Genomic DNA, 24635 nt, shown 5'->3' with positions numbered 1-24635 from the left:
TCTGCCAACCTGGCAGTTTGAAAGCATGTAAAAATGCAAGTAGAAAAATAGGAACCACCTTTGGTGGGAAGGTAACAACGTTTAGTCATGCTGGCCACATGATCACAGAGACGTCTTCGGACAGTGCTAGCTCTTCAGCTTTGAAACGGAGATGAGCACCACCCCTCAAGAGTCAGAAATTGACTAGAACATGTGCAAGGGGAACTTTTACCTTTACTTTTAACCTTAGAAGCAAAGCTGGACTTACTATGTCATGCCATAGTACGTAAAGAATCCTCAGGCCCAAGAGGAGCTTTTAACCTGGATGAATCCATTGTATGAAATAAAATGTAGAATGCTAACAAAATTCATAATCCTCTGAAGTCCTCTGCTATGGTGATCATGCCTGTTAGAAATCCAGTTCTCGCTGTACATAGAATACGAGACAAGGAAGAAAACATGTTTCAATAATGTACTAGGCTCTAAAAATATATGGGCACAGGTCAAAGTATTTGGGTTACAAAAATTGACATCATGTTCTCCAGCCCCCTTTTTTCCATTGCTTTCATGTCTCACTTTATGTGAATTTAGTTCATGTGAGATTTTCAGGGAACCTGTACTTGTTTGGAAAGATAGCAGTGTGGATGATAAAGTAGCTTCCAATAGAGAACCAGATCTTGTTTCACCTGGACGAGCAATTCATTTGTCATCTTGATCATAGCCGAGTGGTTGCTGTGGAGATGGGCAATACTAACACCAGATAAAGAACCTAGCTCATATACTAAAGCATCGGGTGATTTTGTCTTCAGGGTCAGTAAATGATGCATGTGGTCTTTGGAGTGTTTAAGATTTCAAGAAGGAACACTAAAATATCCAATGTGTAAGCCAGCAACACATTCTTATGAGATATGGTCATATTTTTCCTCACACGAAAGGGGGCTTGCTCTATCTCTCGAAATCAATTAAACCCGAAGTGGATTTTTATAAATAGCCTAGTTAACTCCAGGCAGAAATGTTCTAATCTGTACATTGTTAGCCTGATTTCCAACAGTAAAGATAACACATGTTCACCCCATTGTGTGTAGAGTTTTTGTGGTAGGGAAAGTTTGTTGTAACATCTTCAAAATTCAGTTGTAATTTTTTTTTTCTGTTCCTCACATCATTTTTGTAGCTCAATGAACCTTTCTCTCTTAACTAACTGTACACACAGGAAGGTCTCCACATTAATTTGGGAATGTGCCTTATGATGGTTGGGGTGGACTGCTGGGCAATTTGCTGCATTGCATTATGACTCAAGATGATTTTGCTCCCAGGGGTTCAAGGAACTCCTCTGTCATCTTAAATATTCTACATTTCAATTGTGGGACAAGTGAAGGTTTGTTCAAGCAGTAATCCTCAAACCAAGCAACTGGTTCCAAATTTTAAAACTATACTCATTCACACGTTTGTATAAATTGTTCCTCTGTTCTTCAGTTCTCTTCCCTTTCCTTTTCTGAATCAAGGGTGCTTCAATGCAAAATATACTCTGTGGGTAATCCATCTAAACCTCTTAATGGATGGGTGCAGGCGTAAAAAAAAAAGATGAAGCAGTGGTGGGCCAACACAAGGATGTTACGAAAGGATGTCTTCTGGATCCCCACAAAATTCAATATCTTTGCAATGATGACATTATAAACCTTGGTGTAGGGGAGCCCTGATCCCCGATAGGCAAGAAGAATGTTCCCACTGGAACATTCAGATTATCCTGTTGCATCTGAAAGATCAAATGCCTTGTCAATAAACTCTGTTCTTCTTTCCCCGACTTGCTACTTTTAGATTCCAATGACCTTGACAGTTGTGGATTATGGGAATTCTCCTCTGGACACCCCTATGCTGATGCAAGGGTCTGTGGGGTTTTCTTTTTTTGGTTTCAGATGTGAAGAATCACTTAGGGCGAATGGTAAAGATGCTGTTTTATCACTTCGGTATTGGCAGATGAGGCAATGTTTTTGATTTATCTCTCTTATAAAGAAACCAAATTCAGAAGAAAGATTGTAAAGAACTCATCAGTTTATTAGAACTTTGGAGGAAGAGTGAGGTAATTGTAGGCATACAGGAACCTCTAAAACATTCTTGACTATTAATGCATTGGCTAAATTTTATCTGCATCTGTTTTGAAAAGTTTCTAAATGAATCTTGCAGCTGGCAGCAAGATAGCCAATGTCTAAGCAGCACATAAGCAGAATGTAAATAATGTTAACCCAAGCATTTTGTTAAGCATAAAACTTAGGTTTTGACTAGCAAACAGATACAATATATTTTATAGTATAAGCTTCTAAAGATGTATCTGAGTATACAGTACTAGTTCTGTGATATTTCAGCTTCGTTGTGTGCCTGCTCATATTTCTCTAGCAGTACCTGATGTTTTAAATCTGTACTAGCCAACTGTTATATTCTTTCATTTAAAAAAAAGAGAAGTAAAAAGGGAAAAACAAAAGCAAGAAGGTATACCATATTTTTTGAAGTATAAGATGCACCAGAGTATAAGACGCACCAAGATTTTAAAGAGGCAAATTTTTTAAAAAAGGTTTTGCACTCTGCAGGCCTCCCAAAACTGCCCTGTTTTTTGTGAAAATGGGCCCGATTTTTGTAAAAAGAATATATATGGAAAGAGGAGCATGTTAATCTTCTAATACCAGAAAAGATTTGTCTTGTTGAATTATTGCAGGTTCCTGTATGCCTACAATAGCTGTTACGTTTTCTCCTAGAAATCAGCTTCTGTGCTTCCTTATGCTTCAATATTCTCTTCCCACCCTGTTAATGCTTTTGGGTGGGAAATGGATTTCAAGAGGACTACCATGTCCTTGCTTCCAATGTTTATTCCAAAGAAGCTGAGAGAAAAGCTAAACTCTGAAAGTGATGAGAATCTGGCTTTTTATTTCTTAAAACACTACCATGTTCCCATGTGGAAAAAAAATGTTCCCCTGAAAACATACATGAGTAAAATTCACAGTAAACCTACAATTGGATTGAGCATCCTCAGAATATCTTAAAGTCCTTAATGATGCTTTACTATGCAGGGAACTTTTGAAGCTTTGAGGGAATTAAAAGAAAGGGCGACGGTAGAATAAAGTTTTTGAAGTTCTGAATCTGTTGGTGAAAAGGCTCATCTTCTAGCTGCAGCCATCCAGTGCCCCCCCCCCCCCCCTCTGGGATGAAAAGCAGCAAGGCCAGTGGACTGGAGCTCATGAGTGAACAAGCAGTGGCTCACATAATAATAATAATAATAATAATAATAATTTAATTTGTTAGCCGCTCCCTCTCCACAGGGGACTCGGGGCGGCGTACAACAAGAGCACATACATATATACATATAAACATACACATACACGCATACACATACACGGAGGAGGAATAGTAAGAAAATTAACAATTAACAATTAAAATACCCCAAATTAAAAAATTACAAATTTAAAAAGGACTGTCAGGAGGAATAGGATGAAACTACGGTTGAGCCAGGCCAGATAATTGAAAAAGGTGGGTCTTGAGCTTTACACGGAAGGAGCGGAGATCGGAAGTGATCCTGATGTCAAGGGGGAGGTCATTCCAAAGGGCTGACCTCCCAATCTGCCAATTATTGGGCATCCGTGTTTTTTCTTCACATTTTTGGATTTTTTCAGTGACTGAATTTGCACAATACACTAGACCAGGGGTGTCCAAACTTGGGAACTTTAAGACTTGTGGACTTCAACTCTGCTGGCTGGGGAATTCTGGGAGTTGAAGTCCACAAGTCTTAAAGTTCCCAAGTTTGGACATCCCTGCACTAGACCAAACGGGAGGCAGGGAGTATGACAGGTTTGGGGGGATGGCGCACGCACAGACCAACTCCTGGGTTTCTTTCTATTGCAACAGTCACATATACAGTAAAGCTTTTCCCCCCTTTAAGTACCCAAGGGGTGCCTATTATTTAAGCAAAACTGTCTGCAAAGGGTTGTCTCCCTTTCACATTCTTATTTGTCAGTTTCCTTCAGATTTACCTTTCCTGAGATTATTAAGAGTTCTTACCTCTTGTTCAATTCTCAGACCAACCACTGCTAATCTGTAGCCAGCTGGGTTTGACCTTGGTTATTTCCAAAACAATTGAGTGTGGGAAAGTAGATTTTCTCACTTCTCTATGTTCCTATGCTTCCTCTTTTAGGTGGCTTCACTGAGCAATTGCTGCTGGACTAGATCAACCTGCCACTTTAAACCTATAACAAGGATGGTTTTTTTTTACCCTTCTTTGTAGTCCTTATCAGCCAGCCTTCCTTCCTTGTAGGTGGTATCTGTGACCACTAGGCTGTGCTTTGACTATGATATTTTCATCTTCATTGTTCCCACCTCCCAATCCTCAGCCATCACTCTATAGCTGGGGTGTCAAACGTAAGGCCAACTGGCCGGATCCGGCCCTCAATGTGGTCAGATCCGGCCCACAGGGCTGTCCTGGTCCACCCAATGCGAAGAGGAAAGATTGGGCCAGCGCGGTTTTGGCCTGCTCTACTCAATGCGAAGAGAAACATGCCAGCAGTTTGGGGAGTGGCATCCAGCTGGCCATGCCCACTCAGTTGGCCATGCTCATCCAGGCCTCCAAGATCAACCACAGCCCTGATGCGGGCCTCAATAAATTGAGTTTGACACCCCTGCTCTATAGGCTGGTTCTGGCTTCATTCTATTGCTGGAGTGACTTCTATTTTCTGCTCAAACTTTGTGGTCATTGGCAAGGCAGGTGGGTTGGCTCTGCTCTAGATGGGATCCTTTATTGCTGCTGGGCTTCTTAGTACACAACCTGGCTTTGAGCTGCCTAGCTGATGGGGCAGATTGGTTTGCCACTGGTGGTAGTCTGGGCTGGTCTTCTACTGTTACCTGTGGTAGGGCTTAAAGTACCCCCCTGTGTGATCTTCTTTGTTGTCCCCAACTAGGAATTTCTCCTGTTGTCCTGGCTAAGTTTAGATTGCATTGGAGTTGAAACTATCTCGGTAGATCCAGTGGTATCCCAACCAACTTCTTTCTCTCTCTGACTAGGCCTGCAGAAAATTGGCTGCCCTAATTGCAGTGAAAGGGCCACCCAGCTGAGATCTTCCTCCGTTTCTCTTTTTGGTGAAGGTGGAGCGGGGCCCATTCACCTGGATCAGGCTTTAGCTCTTCACCGCCTCTCTAAATATAAGATCTCCCCGGATATAAGCCGTCCCCAAAAATATTGCAACACAACAGCAGCCATAAGGTGACCACGCTCGCCGCCTCCTGCACCTAAAAAATAATAAGACCGCCCCGAAAATAAGACCAAGTGCTTATTTCGGGGATGAAAAGAAAATAAGACCCTGTCTTATTTTTGGGGAAACACGGTAACATATGCTCCCACTGTTGATCCTGCTGGCCAAACTCCCCAATGCTCTTCTAGGTGTTTTCTCACCCTGAAAACCTGGATCTCACCAGTCTGCTAAAAGGTACTCCCAATGGAAAGTTCTCATCAGCAGCCATTTTTGTACTGGCCAGTCTGCTAGTAAAGTCTCCTAGCCCGTTCCCAACTTCCATTGACTGATCTGCCAGCTGAATTTACTAGGTCTACTGATTTTCCTCCCAAATATTCCTGCGTTGGCCAATCTATCAGCCAAATTCTTTTCATCATTGGAATTTTGTCTGCTCTATGTCATCGGCTTCCTTTCTTCTGGGGCTTTACCATTTTTCCTAGTTCCGGATCTCCCTACACAGCTTGAGTTCTTTGACCCTTTCAGTGCTTTTGCAGCACCTACTACTCAAGAAGTAGTCCTCTCCCTGCCCACCACTGTTATGTCCAGCCAGCCTGCCTTTCTTCAAAGCCAGCTGATTTCCTTTTGACCCATGAGCATGAACATAGGTGTATATGCAGTACAAACCACCTCGTTTGAGACAAAGGACCTACGTGTTTGCAATCAGCTAGCCCTCAAGCATATTGTGGGCATAAAGCTATTAGTCTCTTGAGTGAACCATGCCATTCACTTTATGCCATTACTCACTTTTATTTGCTTGAGTATAAGCCTACTCGGAGAAAACAGTAATTATGTTTTATTAAACTGGCTTCAGAGTTGGCATGTTTTCTGAACCAACCTAATGAGTTAGCAAACTGGAGAACAACAACAACAACTTGCATGCTGCAAGTTCTCAACAACTTCGGCTGACTCAAATAATGAGTAGGGGAAGGGATAAGCTGAGGGAAGTTTTAAAAAGTCCGTTGGAGACTTTGTCCTGTTCAAAGTTGAAACACATACACTAAATTATTATGAGGACTATTCATTCTATATCAAAGGTGCCTGGCAAGTAATACCTAAGATCTTATCTTGGGACAGGTGAACAGAAAATTATTTATAGGACCTGTTTTCAGTGTGAGTGTTCAACCATAGGAGGTAACAATAAGAATTGTGCAGTGAGTATTTTTAAATATTGCAGATTGCTTTCTTTACTCTCCCAGGTACTACAGTACATTCCTTAAGTTCTTGAAAACAAAAGACGGTGGTGAAATTTACAAACAGGGGTCAGCTTTTCCTTGCTTAACTTTTTATAGGCCAAACTGTGCTTCACAGTAAGGGATTAATTTGACAAATCTTGTGGGATTTTCATTTTCTGAGCATCTTGTTGCTGGTAGTTCTTGGAAACTCTTTTTGCCTGTGTCAGTCTAAGGAATGATCGCATCCTAGTTATATAGATGTAGATATGGGTGTGTTTTTATATGTTGTTGCTTTTCTTGTATTTGTCTTGCACGGTCTGCTTGATTTTGCAGTGTGCTTGCTTAGTTTCTTATAGAAAAGCTACAATGCATGAAGCGACAAGAGGTTTTGTTTATCAGCCAGCAGAGCCTGACACTGATTAGGACTGAGAGGGAACAACTGGTTCAAGGTCACCCAGAAGCTTTTGTGCTTCAGGGAGGCCTAGGCTCAAGGCTGCCCCTTCCTAATCTAGCACCTGAACCAAACACTACATAACACCGGCTCTGTCTGTACATACTGCATACATATACATACAATCCCCGGGTTAAGGATGAGTCCCATTCCTAACTCTCTCTGTAATCCAAATTTATATTTGTGCCTATTATTAAAAATGGCGGACAGCATTCTCCATGCGATGCTTCCAGGAAACCGCTGAGAGCAGGCTGTATATTAAAAATGTGCGGCTTCAGCAGTTCCTGAAAGCATTGCGCAGCTTCAGCGCTTTGTCGGCTCAAGGAAAGAGAACACTGTCTGCCATTTTTAGTAATAGGCAGCCCATCCGTAACTAGGGATTGTCCTTAAGTCGGACGTTCTTAACCCGGGGACAATATGCGGATGCACACACATAATATTTGAAACCCCAGTGTAATTGATATAGACATTCCCCTTCAGAATTAATGAGATAGATCTGTTACATTAAGATTTCTGCTGTAGGAATGAGCTTTAAGTCCTATATATTTCTATCACGTTTATTAGATGATGGAGAGAAGCTAGAGTACAAAGTGCTCGAGCTGTGGCCCTATGTGATATGTTGTTTTATTAATAGCAAGTGAGTTAAAAAGTTTTATATGCAAACATCTGTCCCTGCCTAACATCTGCATTGTCTAGATCCAAATTATGTTAACTGAGCATCAGTTAAGTACCCTGGGACCAAATGCAAACTCTACTTAGTGCAACATTTGGACACAGCAAAGGGCAGCACTTAGCCAACTTTGCTGAGTTTAGAAAGCGCTCTCTCTCTCCCCCCTCCCACCTTCTTTCCCTCCCTCCCGCTCTGTGTGTGTGTGAATTTGAGTGTGTGTGTGTGTTGTGGGAAACCAAGTTCGTTCCTGGGTGGGAGACCCAAGATTCTTGACAAAGCTGAGAAGTGGGGAGAGGGGGGAACCTGAGGAAGAAAGCAATGGCAAACATTTACATACTGTTGCCATGAAAACCACATGTGTTCACCAGGAATTTAGTTGATTCAAAGAAGCCTATACCTTTACTGTTTCTACATGAGCTAGTCAGATACTTCTAGGGATTCAGCATCCCTTCCCCCACCCTGCATAGTTTCCTCTTGGTGTCCGTTATTTAGAGAGAGATTTCTCTGAACACAGAGGTTCCATTTAGGTTCCAGGCATTTGTTTATAAGTTGGTTTTTATTTATTGTATCTTATCATTTGGTGACTTAATACTTCCTGAAAGCTAAATAATAGTTTCTCCCAAAGGTTCTTCACTCCAGTTATATATAGTCTCCTAAAGTTACTTTCCCTTGTAAAGAGGCGGGTGGAAGAGGGTAGTGAAAAGCATGAGCAGACTTTATATCTCTCCTATATGTTATCCATTTTGAACATAAGGACATAAGCAGAGCAAGCCCCTGGCACAAGTCCAGCAGTCTGCTCAAAAAGTCCCCCCACCTTACTATCTTTAGTCCAGACCATTGCTTGATTTTGGAATATTCAATGGCTGGTATGTTGAATATTCAACTCCTCCGACCTAAAAACTGTTTGCTTCAGAGCTTTCCTAATTATTCCTATTATTATTTGTCGATTTATGTGCCACAAGCCCTTAACACCCGACTCCCTTTGAGACAGAAAAAGGAGGAGATTTATTATTGGTGACAACTGTGCCAAGCAGTAAGCATATTTTCATAGTCATCTTACACGATCTGAAGAAACCATGGCCACTGGGGATGCTTTGAGTGGATTCTTTGTGAGAGCTTGCCTGTGGATTAAGGGAGCTTCTGTTTTCTTCTGCCTGGAAGAGAAAAACAATGATTTCTCAGCTATGTTTTGGTAGTTTAAAAAAAGGGTCTTGCCTAGAAAAAGGTCCCAGTTGGGATACTGAAAGGACAGACTGGATTGTCAATCTGTTGTGTAATTCCCCGTTGCTATATGTGTTTGGTGTACCGCAGCAAGCAATCCCTGCATTTTATAAATTTATAAACAGAATATTAACACTGTGTCTGGATATCTTATTTGAAAGTATAAGCTACATATGCACAACAAGAAGAATGCGGTTGGGGTAGTAATGTCTGAGTAAGAGAGTCCATACCTTACCCTCACTTCTACTTCAACTCATGCCCAACAAACTCTTAGTTATTATGACCTTATTATGTCTATTATCAGAGGAAAGGGTGCTGCAGCTTTTTTTAAATGTGCTGGCAGACTTTCTTTTCAATGTAAACATACATTTGGCCCTGCAATACTTCCTCCCCATGCTCCTATCTGAATAGGTCAAGCTGAACTAAAATACTTTTTATTTATGCCACATAGGATAAGCCTTTGAGTAACCTTGGAGAAGATGGCATGAGGTCAAGAAATGAGGAATGGCTGCTGGTTGTCCTTCTGAAATCGTCTTGTTTGAAAAGAGCCATAGCTATAAACAATGACAGCCTTTCGCAAGTTAGGATCCTCCATCAATGGTCAACCAGGCTCATCATCCCCAGCCAGCACAGCAATTGCCTTTGTGGGTAGGACAGTGCGAGTTACAGTTCAAAACCAGAGAAATGAAAGATTGGCAAATGTACAGATCTGGGTTTTGATTTTTGTTTCAATAACACATGTGCCTCTTTTTGCTGCACAGTTACACAATCCTTCTAGGTCAGTGATGGCGAACCTATGGCACACGTGCCACAGATGGCACGCGGAGCCATTTGTCAGGGCACTGGCCAACTGAGTTCACCCTTTTTAAAAGCCATTTTTTGCCCTCCCAGGCTCCAGAGCCTTTATAGGAGCCTGGGGAGGGCGAAAAGAGCCTCCACCGCCCCCACCGGAGGCCCTCCGGAGGCTTCATGAGCTTCCCTGAAGCCTCTGGAGCGCAAAAAGCCGGCCCTACGGGCAAACTGGAAGTTCGGGAACGTACTTCCAGTTTGCTTGGAGGGTTGTTTTGACTGCTCCGGAGGCTTCAGGGAAGCATCCTGAAGGTCCCTGAAGCCTCCAGAGGGTTTCCAGGGGGGCGGGGGAGGCTGTTTTCGCCCTCCCCAGGCTCCTATAAAGCCTCTGGAGCTTGGGGTGGGCGAAAAAAACATGCAAAAAATGGGCGGACGCACCTGTAGTGCGCGCATGCGCACTGGGAAGGGTCGCACATTGCATTATGGGTGCGGCACGCCCGCACACTTTCTCCCTGTGCTCCCCCCACTTATGGCACGTGAGCCAAAAAAGGTTCGCCATCGCTGTTCTAGGTTATGGTTTAGACAAATTATATCATCTGATCAATATACACACATTAATAATGGGACAGGAATCTACCCCCACCCTAAACACAAGAGAAGATAGTTAAAAAAAAAGAGTCGCTGGTCGTTTATCATGTCTCAAAGGTACTTTTCCAAAAGGCAACTGGACTGTCTTTTTCCCTTGAGGAAGAAGAAGAAAAGTTTTCGCTTCTCATCCAAGAAGCTTCATCAGTTCTGGCAGGATGGTGGAGTGATGGAAGGATTAGTTCCGACAGGATTGGGGGTGCGTGGTTGAAAGGATTGTATAGCTTTGCAGTCATCTGGTCTTTAGAACTCTCCCTGAGAGCTCTTGAGGCCACTTGAGGGTTTATCTGTGCCATCAGGGTTACCTGTATCAGAGTGCAAATGGGGGTGGAATCTTCTTGGAACTGCTGAAAGGACTGTGTTGTAGATAGGAAATAGGTAGTGTCCTATCTCTCCCCTTCTATTGAGAGAGGGCTGCTCCATGTTAACACAGATGGCCTCTTTTACCCTCTTTCAAACCAGTGGTCTCTGTACCCAAATGTGGACTTTGCTGTCTTCGAAAGATTGACCTCTGTCTTTCAAATGCAGATGGACTGCTGAATCTTGTCATGATGGGTTTGCTCTCCTATGTTCTGCCATGCATTTGTGAAGTGGTTGTTTTGTTTCACCAATGTACAGATCTGCACGTTGTCTCATTGCATTGTATTGTTAGGCAGGAGATTCAAACAAATGCACACTGGAGAGTTAAAGGCAGATTAATTCAGTAGTGTTTGTTCAATATTTCAGAGATCAGATCCATAATCCTTACAGTAAGGTGACCAACCGTCCTCCTTTAGGGAGGACAGTCCTTCTTTTGTAAGTTCTGTCCTCCCTCGAAAAGTGTCCTCCTACATGTCCTCCTTTTTGTTGTGTACCGGTGAGCCTGGCCAGCAGAGGGCAGTCGAGAATAGGGATCCTCTGATTGGCCCAGGCGCACCAGCCAGCCGGCGGGAGAAATACTTTATCCCTATTGGTTCGTCGTCTGACAGCTCCTGGTATAAATAGCTGTCAGACGACTCGTTGTGTTGTTCCTGTCAGTTTATTCAATAAACAACAGTTGTATTTTATTCGCCTCCGTCTCCTCATTCGAGAGGTTTCAACACTGGCGACGAGGACGGGCGACGTGGAACCCTATACAGTGCCGCAAATGGCTTCAAATGCTGCCTTTTCGCCGTTCCGGCCAGAGGCTGAGGCTTGGGAAGCGTTCCTCGAGAGGTTCGACTGCTTCCTCGTAGCGCACGATCTCGTCAGCCTCACCCAGGAACGAAAGCGCGGAATCTTCCTGAACTACTGCGGGAGGGAGATGTTCGCCACTGCAAGGGCTCTCGCTGCTCCCGATCCTGCCAATTCGCTGCCCTGGGACGAACTCCTGGCTCGCCTCAAGCAACACTACGAGCCCGCCCCGTCTCGTTTTGCCCGGCGGCAATATTTCCGCCGGTGCATTCAAAAGGAGGGCCAAACCATTGCCCAGTACGTGGCCGCTCTCCGCGCTGAGGCAAGTCTCTGTGAATTTAGTGACTTGGAAGACGCGTTGCTCGAACAATTTATCTATGGGCTACGAGACATAAAACTCCATCGCCGCATCCTAGCTCGCCCTGAGTTAACTCTAAAGATTGCGGTAGATGATGCCAGGGCTTATGAAATGGCTGATCAATCCACACCGGATTTCAGCCACCTCAGTCAGCACCCGCATGCCGCTTACTTGCCGCCATCTCCCTACGCGGCACCTTCTTCTGCCTACGCTCCATCTACCGCTTCTACCTTTCATGCTGAGGTAGACCAAACTGCCGATCGCCTTCAAACCCTCTCCACCCGGGATGGACGGCAGTGCCTCAGTTGTGGCGGCCGCCACCAACGCTCCCAGTGCAGGTTCCGGCAAGCCCTGTGCCACCAATGCGGCAGGAAAGGCCACCTCGCTGCAGTTTGCCGTTCCGGCCAACAGAACCGCCGCAGCCCTCTGCCGCAACCTCCTCCAGCCCGTCAGCCACCTTCTACGTCTTCCCGCCGTCAGCACTCCCTCTCCGTGGGGGACCCAGCTGAAGCCTACCCTGAATGGCTTGTAGACTCGGCCTCCTCAACTTTGGAGGGCCGAGGTAAGCTGCACCTCCTAATCTCCATTGAGGGGGTGCCCTGCCCTATGGAAGTGGACACAGGGTCGGCCCGATCCGTTATGTCATGGGCCACCCTTAACTCCTTACTGCCTTGGGTTAAACTTCACCATCTAAAACCCCCTGATTGCCGCTTACGCGACTATCAGGGAAATGTCATAGACCTATTGGGCTGCCGACCCTTTAACATCTCTTTGGGTTCTCGCAAGGCAAAGCTTCCCTTGCTAATTGTAAAAAACCCCCTCGCTTCCCTTCTAGGACTGGACTGGTTTAAGGCCCTCGGCCTTTCTATTGCTGGGGTTAACTCACTTTCACCCCTCCCTCCTGTTACCCCGCCCTCTATCTCCTCCCTCCTTTCCGACTTCTCCGATGTTTTCTCCCCCTCTTTAGGCTGCTATACCGGCTCTCCTATCTCCCTCAACCTCGACCCGTCAGTTCCTCCAATCCGCTTGAAGGCCCGCCGACTTCCCTTTGCTTTAAAAGCAAAAGTCGACGCCGAACTGGACAAACTAATCGGCCAGGGCATTTTAGAACCCGTTGATTTCTCCCCCTGGGAGACTCCCATAGTCGTGCCTTTGAAGTCCGACGGATCTATTAGGATCTGCGCGGACTTCAAATCAACACTTAACAAAGCCCTCCAATCACACCCCTACCCTGTGCCGGTGGTGCAGCACGTCCTGCACACTCTGGGCCAGGGTCGCATATTCGCAAAGCTGGACCTCGCGCAGGCGTACCAGCAACTGCCTGTCGACGAGTCGACCGCGCTTGCGCAAACAATCGTCACACACCGCGGCGCTTTCAAATGTCGCCGCCTTCAGTTTGGCGTGAGCGTGGCCCCCGGCATTTTCCAGGGACTCATGGAGCGGTTGCTCCATGGCATTCCCGGGGTCACCCCCTATTTTGATGATGTTCTGATTGCCGCCCCCAACCAATCAGAACTCATCAAAACCCTACGTCTGGTCCTACAAAAATTCCGTTCCGCCGGCTTGCACCTCAAACCTTCAAAATGCCAGCTCGGCGTTCCCTCTGTCACCTTCCTCGGCTTCCTCATCGATGCCAACGGCATCCACCCTGACCCATCAAAGGTCGAAGCCATTCTCTCCGCCCCCACTCCTTCCAACAAAGTGGAGCTCCAAGCCTTCCTTGGCCTCCTTAATTTCTATTCCTCCTTTATTCCCCACAAAGCTTCCCTGGCCGAACCCCTTCACCGTTTACTAGACTCTTCCACCCCATGGGTCTGGTCCAGCCGCGAAGCGCATGCGCTCGCGGCTGTCAAGCGCTCACTCACTGCCCCACCAGTCCTCGCCCAGTATGACGAGCGTTTACCTCTAACCCTGGCCTGTGACGCTTCCCCCTTTGGGGTCGGGGCTGTTCTTAGCCATTCGTACCCTGATGGCTCTGAAGCGCCCATAGCTTTCTACTCCCGCACCTTATCCAGAACTGAGCGAAATTACAGCCAGCTGGATAAGGAGGCTCTTGCTGCCGTTGCGGGAGTAAAACGTTTTCATTATTACTTATATGGCCGCCCCTTCTCCCTGATCACCGATCACAAGCCCCTACTGGGCATTATTGCAGGGGACCGTCCCACACCCCCCATTCTATCCCCCCGCATGTCCCGTTGGGCAGAATTCCTATCGTCCTACTCCTACACATTGTCCTACCGGCCTGGCGGCCACATTGCTCACGCTGACGCGTTGAGCCGCTGCCCTCTGCCTCTTCCTGTCACTGATCCAGCCCCTGTCCATTCTATTAACCTCCTGGCTGACCTCTCCCTACCGATGTCCGTTTTGGACATCGCGCAGGCCTCCCGAACTGACCCCATCCTGCACCGTGCAATGACCGCTGTCTCCCGGGGCTGGTCTGCAGTCTCCAATGATCCCCAACTCTCCCCTTTTTTCCGCCGCCGCCTGGAGCTTTCCATCATGCAGGATTGCCTCCTGTGGGGAAACCGCGTGGTTGTCCCCTCTTCCCTGCGGCCAGCTGTCCTGTCTCGCCTCCATGACGGCCACCCTGGCATAGTCAGGATGAAAAGCCTCGGCCGCGGCTATGTCTGGTGGCCGTCCATGGATGCGGACATCGCTGCCTACGTCCAACGCTGCACCCCTTGCCAGCAGGTGCGCTCCGCGCCGCCTTCTTCCCCGCCTAGGGAGTGGGAACTCCCCATGGGCCCATGGAGCCGACTCCACGTCGACTTCATGGGGCCCATTGAGGGCCGCCTATTCTTCCTTCTGGTGGATGCCTGGTCGAAGTGGGTTGAGCTGTTTCCTATGCCCAGCTCAACCTCTTCGGCCACTATCCGCATCCTTGACTCCCTATTTAACACCCATGGTCTTCCGGACGTTATCGTTTCCGATAACGGTCCCCAATTTTCCTCCACCGAATTCCAGTCCTACCTTGCCTCCTTGGGCATCCGACATGCCCCGATTGCCCCCTACCACCCTGCGGGCAACGGCCTGGCCGAACGAGCGGTTCGCTCCGCTAAGGAAGCCCTGGCCCGTATGGCCACCCTTCCCTGGCCACTCCGCATCTCCACCTACCTCCGTTCCCAGCACTCCACCCCTTGCCCCGCTACGGGCAAAAGCCCAGCGGAACTATTGCTGGGTCGCCGTATTCGTTCCCTGCTCGACCGATTCCACCCTCTCTACCACCCTTCTTTTCCTGTCCTTCCTTCCCCTCCCAGGTCTTTTCTGGTGGGTGAGGGGGTATTCGCTCGCAACTACACCGGCGAGCCGAAGTGGCTACCTGGCAAAGTGACTGACATCACGGGGCCCTGTTCTTACAGGGTCCTCCTCGATGATGGCAGACATTGGCGGCGGCATATAAGCCAGTTGCGTCGGCGACCAGAGGGACCTGAACACAACACACCTGCAGAAAAGCAACCAGGCCCTAACGACGCCGCCTGCCGGCTCGACCGTCCAAACGCCACTAGCTCCGACCTCGCAACAGCCCCCCCCGGTGCGCTGGCTCACTTACCATTGGCCGTCGGTGCATTGCCGGGAGGAAGACCCATCCAGGACGCTGCCAGGCCTGTTCGCCACAAGAGCGGAGCCGACACTCCACCTTCCCTGGGCGAGGCGCCATCTTCTTTGAGACGCTCTCAGCGCGTGCGCAGGCGTCCGTCGTACTTAGACGATTACGCCTGCGCAATCCAGGGGAAAGGGGTGTTGTGTACCGGTGAGCCTGGCCAGCAGAGGGCAGTCGAGAATAGGGATCCTCTGATTGGCCCAGGCGCACCAGCCAGCCGGCGGGAGAAATACTTTATCCCTATTGGTTCGTCGTCTGACAGCTCCTGGTATAAATAGCTGTCAGACGACTCGTTGTGTTGTTCCTGTCAGTTTATTCAATAAACAACAGTTGTATTTTATTCGCCTCCGTCTCCTCATTCGAGAGGTTTCAACACTTTTCGATATTTGAAGACTAATCTGTTGCGCGTTATGTGACGTATTTGTAATTGACATGACAATTCGTCAAGACTCGGTATAGTGCGGTATAAGAAACGATATTTTTATGACAAAAAATATTAATTCAATGGAAAAGTACTCATTTAAATAATAATTAACAGGCATGTAAGCATAATTACAATATAAAATGTTGCAAATGTTTTTATTATGCATATATCATATTTTAGTGTATTATTGTTGCAATGAATAAAATATTTCTTTTATTTACGATATATTTTTTCCAATTTATTTGTCCTCCTTTTCATTGCAAAAAAGTTGGTCACCTTAGCATTTTGGACAATAGAACGTGTTTTGTCCTCCTTTTCATTGTAAAAAAGTTGGTCACCTTACTTACAGAGGACAGGGTAGAAATGGATTGGTGAGACCTTTCCTGGTTTAGGAAATTAAGTGACAAAGGTGATCAATTCCTCATAAGAACCTTGTTCTGATTACAAGAAGAAGGACATAAACGGATTAAGACAACTCTAATGGTAATTCTCTAACTACCCTGGATAAATACAGTTAACTGCTTTCTATTTTATTTGTATGATGACATCTACATTGCTTTTATCTTTATATGAATATCACCAAGCAAAGTTCAAAACTCAGTTAAAGCCTTTTTTATTTTAAGGAATGAAGTGTTTATGTAAGGGGGGAAGGGGTAAACCATCTGCTGTAAGAGAAGTCACTCAAATTCACTATCTAAAAGACCTAAAAATATACCTAAAACTTACCTGGCACCCCTTTATTTTTGTTACAATAGCTATTGGCTAAATATTATTTGCGGTGTCTTAAGTTTCACATTTTCTAGGGTAGCTTTCTCAAAGTTAGGATTTTTTCTGATGTTTTAAATTAGGGTATCAAACCTCGGGCCTTAGTCCACTATCAGGCCTTGAGTCGGAACTGGGTGATGGAAATGGCAGGCACATGCACATCCTCACTTGCACAAGCACTGGGTCATCGTATACATACGCACTCCATTTGTGTCGGGGCAGACTGCTCATGTGAATGGAGCTGTGCGCACATGCCCACCACTTGTGTGGACCCATTCCTCTTCCTCCCCGCCTCCCCCCCCCGACTGGTCCGCAAAGGCAGAAAGGTTGGGGAACAACAATTCTAAACATCACTTCTATTGGCTATATGGGGAGGAGGTCATACTGTATAGAATTACTAGTTTAAACTAGTAAGATCCATATTGGGAAAGCCTCTTCTGGTCTTTAATGTTTAATTCACAGCTTTTTATGTCAGGCCCAACGAGACCTTCTCCCCCCCCCCCCCAGATTTCCTATATCACAAAGTTTGTGATCGTAGTAAGACATTGGGCACGAGTGAGAAATAGGACTAAATATTCAATAAACAAGCATGAGGACAACGTGCTAAGGCCATTTCAATTCTCTTGTTCGCATATTACAGATGTTGCTCACAATCTCTTTACACTGTAAAGTTTACAGCATCCTTTAGTAAAGCCTGGCTTTGTTCAGAAGCGAATTTAAGCCCAATTCAGAGTGTTTTGCTTGTTTTTTTTTTTAAATTAAAACTTGCACAGACACAAATAACATTGTGAGAGGCAGATACAGTAATATGTTGTTCAGTACTATATCCAGTTACTGATACTGTAAAACAGCAATAGGAACGACATTTTGTCTTCTGTTTGCAAATAAGTTAAAATGATTCTGATTGTTTGGCTTTGTTTTCTCTCATTTCTCTCATCTTAACTATGTGGACAATTTTATTTGTCCCTTTGTTTTAAATTTGGAAATTCAACTTTTTAAATTTCTGAGCAGACCTCTCACTATTGAACCATTGTACGAGTACGTGAGTCCAATTGGTGGATATTTGCTTTGTTTTGTTTTAAAAGGTCCCGTAGGCCATGAAATCTGTTTACCTATGATCTAACAATGCATATGGTTGCAATTATATGATTAATGACACACTTAATAATATTACAGATAATTTCTGTAGAATTTCGAGACCCTTGATTTTGGCTTATGTTAACAACGAAAGCCTTTAGATCTCAAGACATTAAAAGGAAATACCCATGAAGTAGTTCTGGTAAACTACTTTAGTTTGAAAAGCACATAAAGATTAAGGGAGAGTTATAGTAGTTGGGAAATCAGGTTTCTCAGCCCAGCTGCTACTTATTCCTTGCATGCCCTCCCCTTCATCTGTTGTGTACCTAATGAAACATTTATTTCATGGAGCATATAGTCTATCTAGTATAGATAGTCTATCTAGTTCAAATTGTACTTGAACTGAAAAAAGCAAATTGCCTGCAATCCAGGATTTATATTACCACAATACATGTAGTCCTTGACCTGCACTCATTTCTTTAGCGACTGTTCAAAGTTACAGCAGCACTGGAAAAAGTGACATATGACCAATCTTCACATGTGATAGTCACAGCAGCCCTGAGGTCACATGACCAAAATACAGCCGTTTGGAGTGTATTTAAGACAATTGCAGTTTTCTGGGGTCATGTGACCACCATTTTGCAATCTTCCGACCCAACTTCTGATAAGCAAAATCAACGAGGAAGCTGAATTCTCTTAATGACTTCACGATTCACCTAACAGCAATCGTTCTCTTAACAACCATAACAAAAAAAGATCATAAAATTGGGTGCAACTCACTTAACCAACTTACTTAGCAATGGAAGTTTTGGTCCTAATTGTGGTTATAAGTCGAGAACTACTTTTATTCCAGTGGTTCGGAAGCCTTTTCAAAAACTCATTCTGCCTTTTATTTCCATAGGTACCTGAGAAACAACTCAGACATTGGCTGCAGAGGCTCTACATCTACTGATTTGGGGAAACAGAAGATTCCTACCACTCAAAATGAACCTCTACCTGCCTAGGAAGCACTGGAGATTTGGAGAGAATGCACTTATTTAGCAAGAACAGCCAAATATAACTGTTTCTGTTGCTTTGACCTATTCATTTTTCATTTTTCCTTCCCAATTTCTTCCCACAATTGAGTCATCAAACACCAAATTATCTAATGCCCAATAGTATTTATCATCATTACTAGACTTTTTTTTTAATGTGCTGTGAGAGTTCTGAAAATATTTTTGTTTCTTGGGCTTTTTGCTCCCACCATTTTTTGGGACTTTCTCTTGAATAGTTATCTCACACACAGAGCATCTGGATGGCTTCATAAATTGGGAGCAGTGCCCTTGTTCATCATGGGGCGAGAACAGGAACTGATCCAGGCTGTGAAAAATGAGGATGTACCTGGTGTGCAGAAATTGGTAGCAAAGATCAAGGTGTCTAAAAGTAGTGAGTATCTCCTTACATCCTAATATGATACTTTGCTTTCACTTGGCTTAGTAGTAAATTATTTACAGTTTTGTGGCTTTTGGCAGACTGGCTATGGTTATGGAGTGTATAGAGACCAATAGTAAGATATGACTCTCAGATGAGTCTTAATTTATAAAATATTTCTTCCTAGCACTTAGGTAGAACTTATATCTTCCAGCAAGATATAAGTTCTACCTAAGTAGGCAAACTTTGAGGCCTATCTTCTCTGGAAGTTTCCCCTGTTGGAAAAATTGTCCACCCCTTGCCTGATTTAAAAGTAGAGAACCATAAGAAAGGCTCTTAAGCTGCCCATCATCACATAATAACTGAATAGAAGGGTTAACAAGCATTGAAGTGATGTGACCACATTCTTCCTCACTGTTATAGAATATATTATGTTTGTATTTGAACTATGCTCTTACATATGCAACGTGTATTTTTTTGTTTGTTTTCTTCCTCTTGAATTGGTGTATATGCATTTACATTTATCTTTATTAGAGACTTCCAGTTTTTCTTTCATGAATAATAGCAAAGAGCTCATGGTTTTGTTGTTAAATATCTTCCCAATATGGATTTGATAGACAGGGAAGGTGTGGGTGGTGGGATTTGTGGTTCATTTTGAATAATAACGGCATCATTTAATTTGGGGGACATATATGAAATATGCAAATATGTGAAAAGAAAACTAATTTTAACTTTGTTAATCAGAATAAATTACTTGGGAGTGTATGTTTTGGCCATCTGTTCAATATTGGGAAACTTCAGATGGAAAGAAGATTAAGAAGAAATAAAGCTTTCGTGTTAAAACATACTTAAAATATTGGGAAAGGGGTATCAGCAGGTTCCCAAGCTCCAGGCTTTAGGAATAGAAAATCTGCCTCAGATTTAAGGGATTTGCATAAGATTTTAAAATGATCTGCCCAGAATGGCAACCTTCAGGAAACATCTCTGACACCTGCTTGCCTGAGGATGGATGCAAATAAAGTGTGAGTGATGGATTTACCCCAGTACAGATACTCCTTGGCATATAACCATAAGGGAACTTGCCCATTATGAGCTGCAAGTAGAAAATCATAAGAAAGACTCTTGCCCAGATTGCAAGTCATGATGGCCATTAAGTAAGGCATTTATATGATCATCCTGCTTAACAATCCCAATTATGATAATTAAGCAGAACATGGGATGCCTGAGGTATGGGGGGAGGCCCTGGGAGGCTTAGCATAGGTCCACCCTAGTAGCACTTTCCCAATACATACATGGCTTGACTTGGGTCTCTCCCACCTCCTGAGGCATCCTGTGCTCTGCCTTCCGCCCTACTGGACCCCTGCAGATCTTAAGCTTGCTTTTTCTATCCTGCTGGGTCCCTGCAGGCCTTAGGTCAGTTTTCCAATCCATTGAGTCCCACTACCACCATGGCTCGGTCCATTTCTTTAGGTCTTCTTTGGGAACTAGCTGCATTGCCACACAGCCTTCCTACGCAGGGACCATCAGGCACCATCCTGGAATTGAATGCCATTTTGGGAGCAGCCACAATAAATTGTGGTCACTCCAAAATGGCACCTGGTTCCAGGATGGTGGTACTCAGCCTCTGTACTCTGTAGGCAGGCCGAGGCGAGGGGCAGATTGGCTGGCTCTCCTTCCCGAACATCATCTCTGATCTGCCCCTCAGTCTCTCTGTATAATATGGAGGCTGCATGGTGCATCCCAGAAGCAGGCCCCGTTTTGGGTCACAATTCATTGGGGTCGCCTTCCCAAAATGGGGCCTGCATACAGAAAAGGTAAATGACTGAACTGTGACAGGACAGGGAGGAGGGTTTTGGACCCAGCAGGGTGGGAAGCAGGCCCAAGGCCTGTCAGGATTCAGTGAGCCATGAAGCAGAGGAAGATAGGCAGTGGTTGCTTCAGCTCCTGTGTGGTTGTAAGGGTGATTGGACCCAATATTGTTCACATGAACACAGTAGATGGAATTTCGGGTAATCGTTATAAGTCCGTTTGTTCAGTGCTGTCGTAATTTTAAACAGTCACTAAGCAAACAATTTTAAATTGAGGACTCTATGTACGTACCTTGCAGCGTCACAAATGCCATCCTTACCTAGTATGGGAACTAAAACGCCTAGGATTCCCAACCAGCAAAGTTGTTAATGTTTACTGTGTGGATACCAAACATTTAATGAATCGCTGAGTGAAAGTGGATCCTGGGAGCTATATCAGTTCTTCTGGAGGAAAAGAATAATGTGTATAGGGAAAAATACTAGCTCTACATAGAAAGAATTAAAGCAGAAAAATCAGTGCCTTCAAAGGAAAAGCTTGCTGACGCATGTCCTACATATTGGGACACTTCATCTCTCCTGGGATAGACGCTAATAAATTTGGATTATACTTCAATCCCCCATATCTAATTGCTGATAGCTAGGTTAGGCAGCCTTTTTTTTCTGCTAAGGACTGCATTCCCGTAAGATTAATATGGTGGGAGCTGCAATACTTGCTAGTGATGAGAAGGATCACAATCAAACTTGAACGTGGCCTGCGTTTTCTTTCTCCGAGGCATCTTTTTTTTCCACACTTTGGGTATTGAGAAAGAGCAAACCTGTTTTAGGAGCTAAATTGTTTGTTTGCAAAGGACTCTTCAAATTAGGCTGAGGATATAGGAAACTAGGCCAAGGGCCTTTTGAGTTGCAAATGGCTGCCCCCTGATATATACAATGAAATCTCATTTTTAAAGAACTAACTTGGTAGGGAGCTTGAATATTCTCAATTGATGCCATGGGTGCAAATTTCACAAATTTACAGCAAGGTTTTGGAGGTGGGAGGATTGTAATGGCCACCCAAGCATCTCAGGAAATTGTCCTGTGGAAGGAAAGACTTTCCTTGGTAAGCCTACTTCAGGGGTGTCCAAACTTGGGAACTTTAAGACTTGTGGACTTCAACTCCCAGAATTCCCTAGCCAGCCGGCTGGGGAATTCTGGGAGTTGAAGTCCACAAGTCTTAAAGTTCCCAAGTTTGGACACCCCTGGACTACTTGGTTGGCAGCTCAGCCTTTTGGCCTTGGAAAGAAGAGGGGAAAAGAAGGGCAGGGGGAGAAGATTCCCCCCCCCCCTTGATTCACGTGGAATAGTTACTCCCATATTTCTCTGCTCTCCTTAGGACCAACTCCTCCTCAGCTCGAATGAGGCTACCCTACTCATCTCAATTCTAAGGGGACTTCCTGTATCTCCTTTCTGGTTGACAGGGATCTGCCACTCCCTTTGCTTTTACTTTGAGCATCACCTTCTCAGGCTCCCATTCAGGGCTGACCTGGCTGAGCAATTGCTCCAGTGATGAAGGGCCTTTCTCACCTATCAATATATCCAGTCTAGGCACCTCAAATGAGCCGGGTTCCCTTGTGAATGTAGTTGGCCATAGAGGCAGCCAGCAGCAGCCTCTTTCTAGGATGAGATGCTGACCTTTAAAAAAAAAAAAAAATCCTTGCCAGGGCCCTTCCCCTGTCTCAGTGGATTCAGAATTGTGTCTTTCTGATCAGCCCTCAGGGATCTCATGTATCTAAAAAAAGTCACTGCACATAATCAAGAATCAAGTGCCAATCCCAGCTACAGGAATTTGAGGACACGTAGTTGAATATTCAGCGGGCATATTCTTAAGCAGTGCATGGCTTGAAAGATATAGGTCTACAAATGGGTCACAATGCCTATTACTGATTATGGGGCTGAAAACGTAGGCAACGTTTTATTGAAGAGGAGCAAAAGTGATGTCTAGCTGTGCATGGAGCAGAAGAGCAATGCGCTACCCCAGCTCAACTAGAAAGGGAAAACAGTCATCTCTGGACAAGATGGGCGTCACATAAATTGAATAAATAAATGAATGAATAAACAAACAAACAAATAAATAATACATTTTACAAACCTTGTACCTTTTCTAAGGAAGGCCTTTTTGACCCTGCTAAGTTGCCATAGGAGCTTTGCCCACAATAGCTCTGGAAAAGTCTCCTCCCCCCTCCCCCCCCTTTCAAACATTTCTTCTTGTTTTGCGTTTGAATGCTGAGCGGTTTAATTGAAATTGTTAAACGACCCGTCAAAGCATTGGCCTTTCTCCCTGATGATCAATCACTTTCTCGGCTGGAGCGCTTGTTAACAAAGAGCCAGTTGGCTGGGTTGGGGCGGGCACTGTAGCCCCAAAGGAGAAAGGGGAAAATCCAAGCTCAGCCTGACATTCCTGGGGGCGGGAAGGGGGTTGGTGGCTATTATCCCTTGAAAAGGACAATGTCTAGGAGTCGCTCTGCAAAGGAAAAGGAGAGCCTGGTTCCGCAGCCTCATAAGAACTGGGGTCTTTCTAAAACACATTACAGTTTTCATTTCTTCTCTGAGAATGTTACCACACTTGACCTGTTTTTCTCTCCTTCCCATCACCGCTGCTAGCAAAATCCCATCATCCTATAACTCTTACAGAAGACACGGTCAAGTGTTTGCTCAGACATTTGTGGAAAGACTGGGAATTTCTCCTCATTTTGAGAGCCACAGTGATGCTGTCTGGAAATTGTGTTAATTTTGCAACTTCATTGTTGAGATGGTTCACCTCTGAAAATGCTGGTGAAAGTTGAGGTGCTTGCTTAGCCAACAGTTGGATAGTCACTGGTGCCTAGTCTTGTATATCTGAAAAGATTCTGACACATTTAGTACTTTTAGTTCTTCAACTGGCAAGAAAGAAGTAGCTAGATTATATTTAAAAAGCCTGGCGGGCAACCACCTAGGAGTTCTTCTGTAACAGAGCATGTCCTATTTCTTGGTCTCTGCAAGTGCTCAGCTGAAATTGTTAATGAAGTCAATATATCATTTGTTCTTATTATTGCTACTTATTCTATTTTTCTACTGTGACTGATGGTGGAATGTTGAAGTTCAAAGACAAAAGTGACATCTGAATGTTCTGCCAGGATAGTGAATCAAACACATAGTAGACTGCACTATTTTAAATGGTTGTATGCTGACTATATGAATTTCCAGACTAGAAACAGTAAGAGGACATAATTGAAAATGAGCCTTATGCTAACTCAGAGTTCAGACTATAGACACATTCATTATTCTCTCTTTCTTTTGAACAAGTGGTGCTACCTTCACATTTGTTTAAGCTTGACTAGTTTAAGCAGACCAAATTCATAAGCCACTTTAAATCTATTTCATACATTCCCAAAGGCAAACCTGAGCTTGCCACACACTGTATGCTGAGTAGAGAGCTACAGCTGAACCCTGATCACTGGAATATTTTTCATGAGAACCAATGTTTGCCAGTATGGATTGACATACCAATACTTTATGTAGTTAGATATGCATTTAGAATATCTTAGAGATATTCTTTATTAGCTAACAGAGAACTAAAGCAGAAAGTACAAAACAGGAGATAATTTTCAAAGAAATTAGAATTTGGGGCTGCAGTTATTGTATTGTTTCCTGATATATCCAATTAGTTGTAAAATAGTAGTGTATTGCATTGATCTATTACGTTTTCAGGTGGACATCTGAATCATCTTAACTACTTATATACTGAAAAGTATATAGCATTTCTTTGAACTACCACCTAAGGGCTATTCCTGCTGAATTGATTGATTATGTGCCATTAACTCAATGTTG

General features: G+C 44.5%; 2 protein-coding genes across 5 annotated transcripts in view; one reads left to right on the top strand and one right to left on the bottom strand.

Moving 5' to 3' along the window:
• Positions 1-24635, top strand: part of CASKIN2 (CASK interacting protein 2) — a 133858-nt gene that overhangs the window by 3984 nt on the left and 105239 nt on the right. For all 4 annotated transcript variants that reach the window (XM_081937841.1, XM_081937840.1, XM_081937839.1 and 1 more), the window contains exon 2: positions 18473-18996. In XM_081937841.1, coding sequence (XP_081793967.1) covers positions 18903-18996 — 94 coding nt within the window. In that variant the 5' untranslated portion in view covers positions 18473-18902. The remainder of the gene's footprint in view (positions 1-18472; positions 18997-24635) is intronic.
• LLGL2 (LLGL scribble cell polarity complex component 2) overlaps positions 1-24635 on the bottom strand; it is a 377463-nt gene that overhangs the window by 249410 nt on the left and 103418 nt on the right. The window lies entirely within an intron of this gene.

Source organism: Natrix helvetica (genome assembly GCF_964273705.1).
Source record: "Natrix helvetica genome assembly, chromosome: 1".
NCBI lineage: Eukaryota > Metazoa > Chordata > Lepidosauria > Squamata > Natricidae > Natrix > Natrix helvetica.
This window is presented reverse-complemented; position numbering and strand designations above follow the sequence as displayed.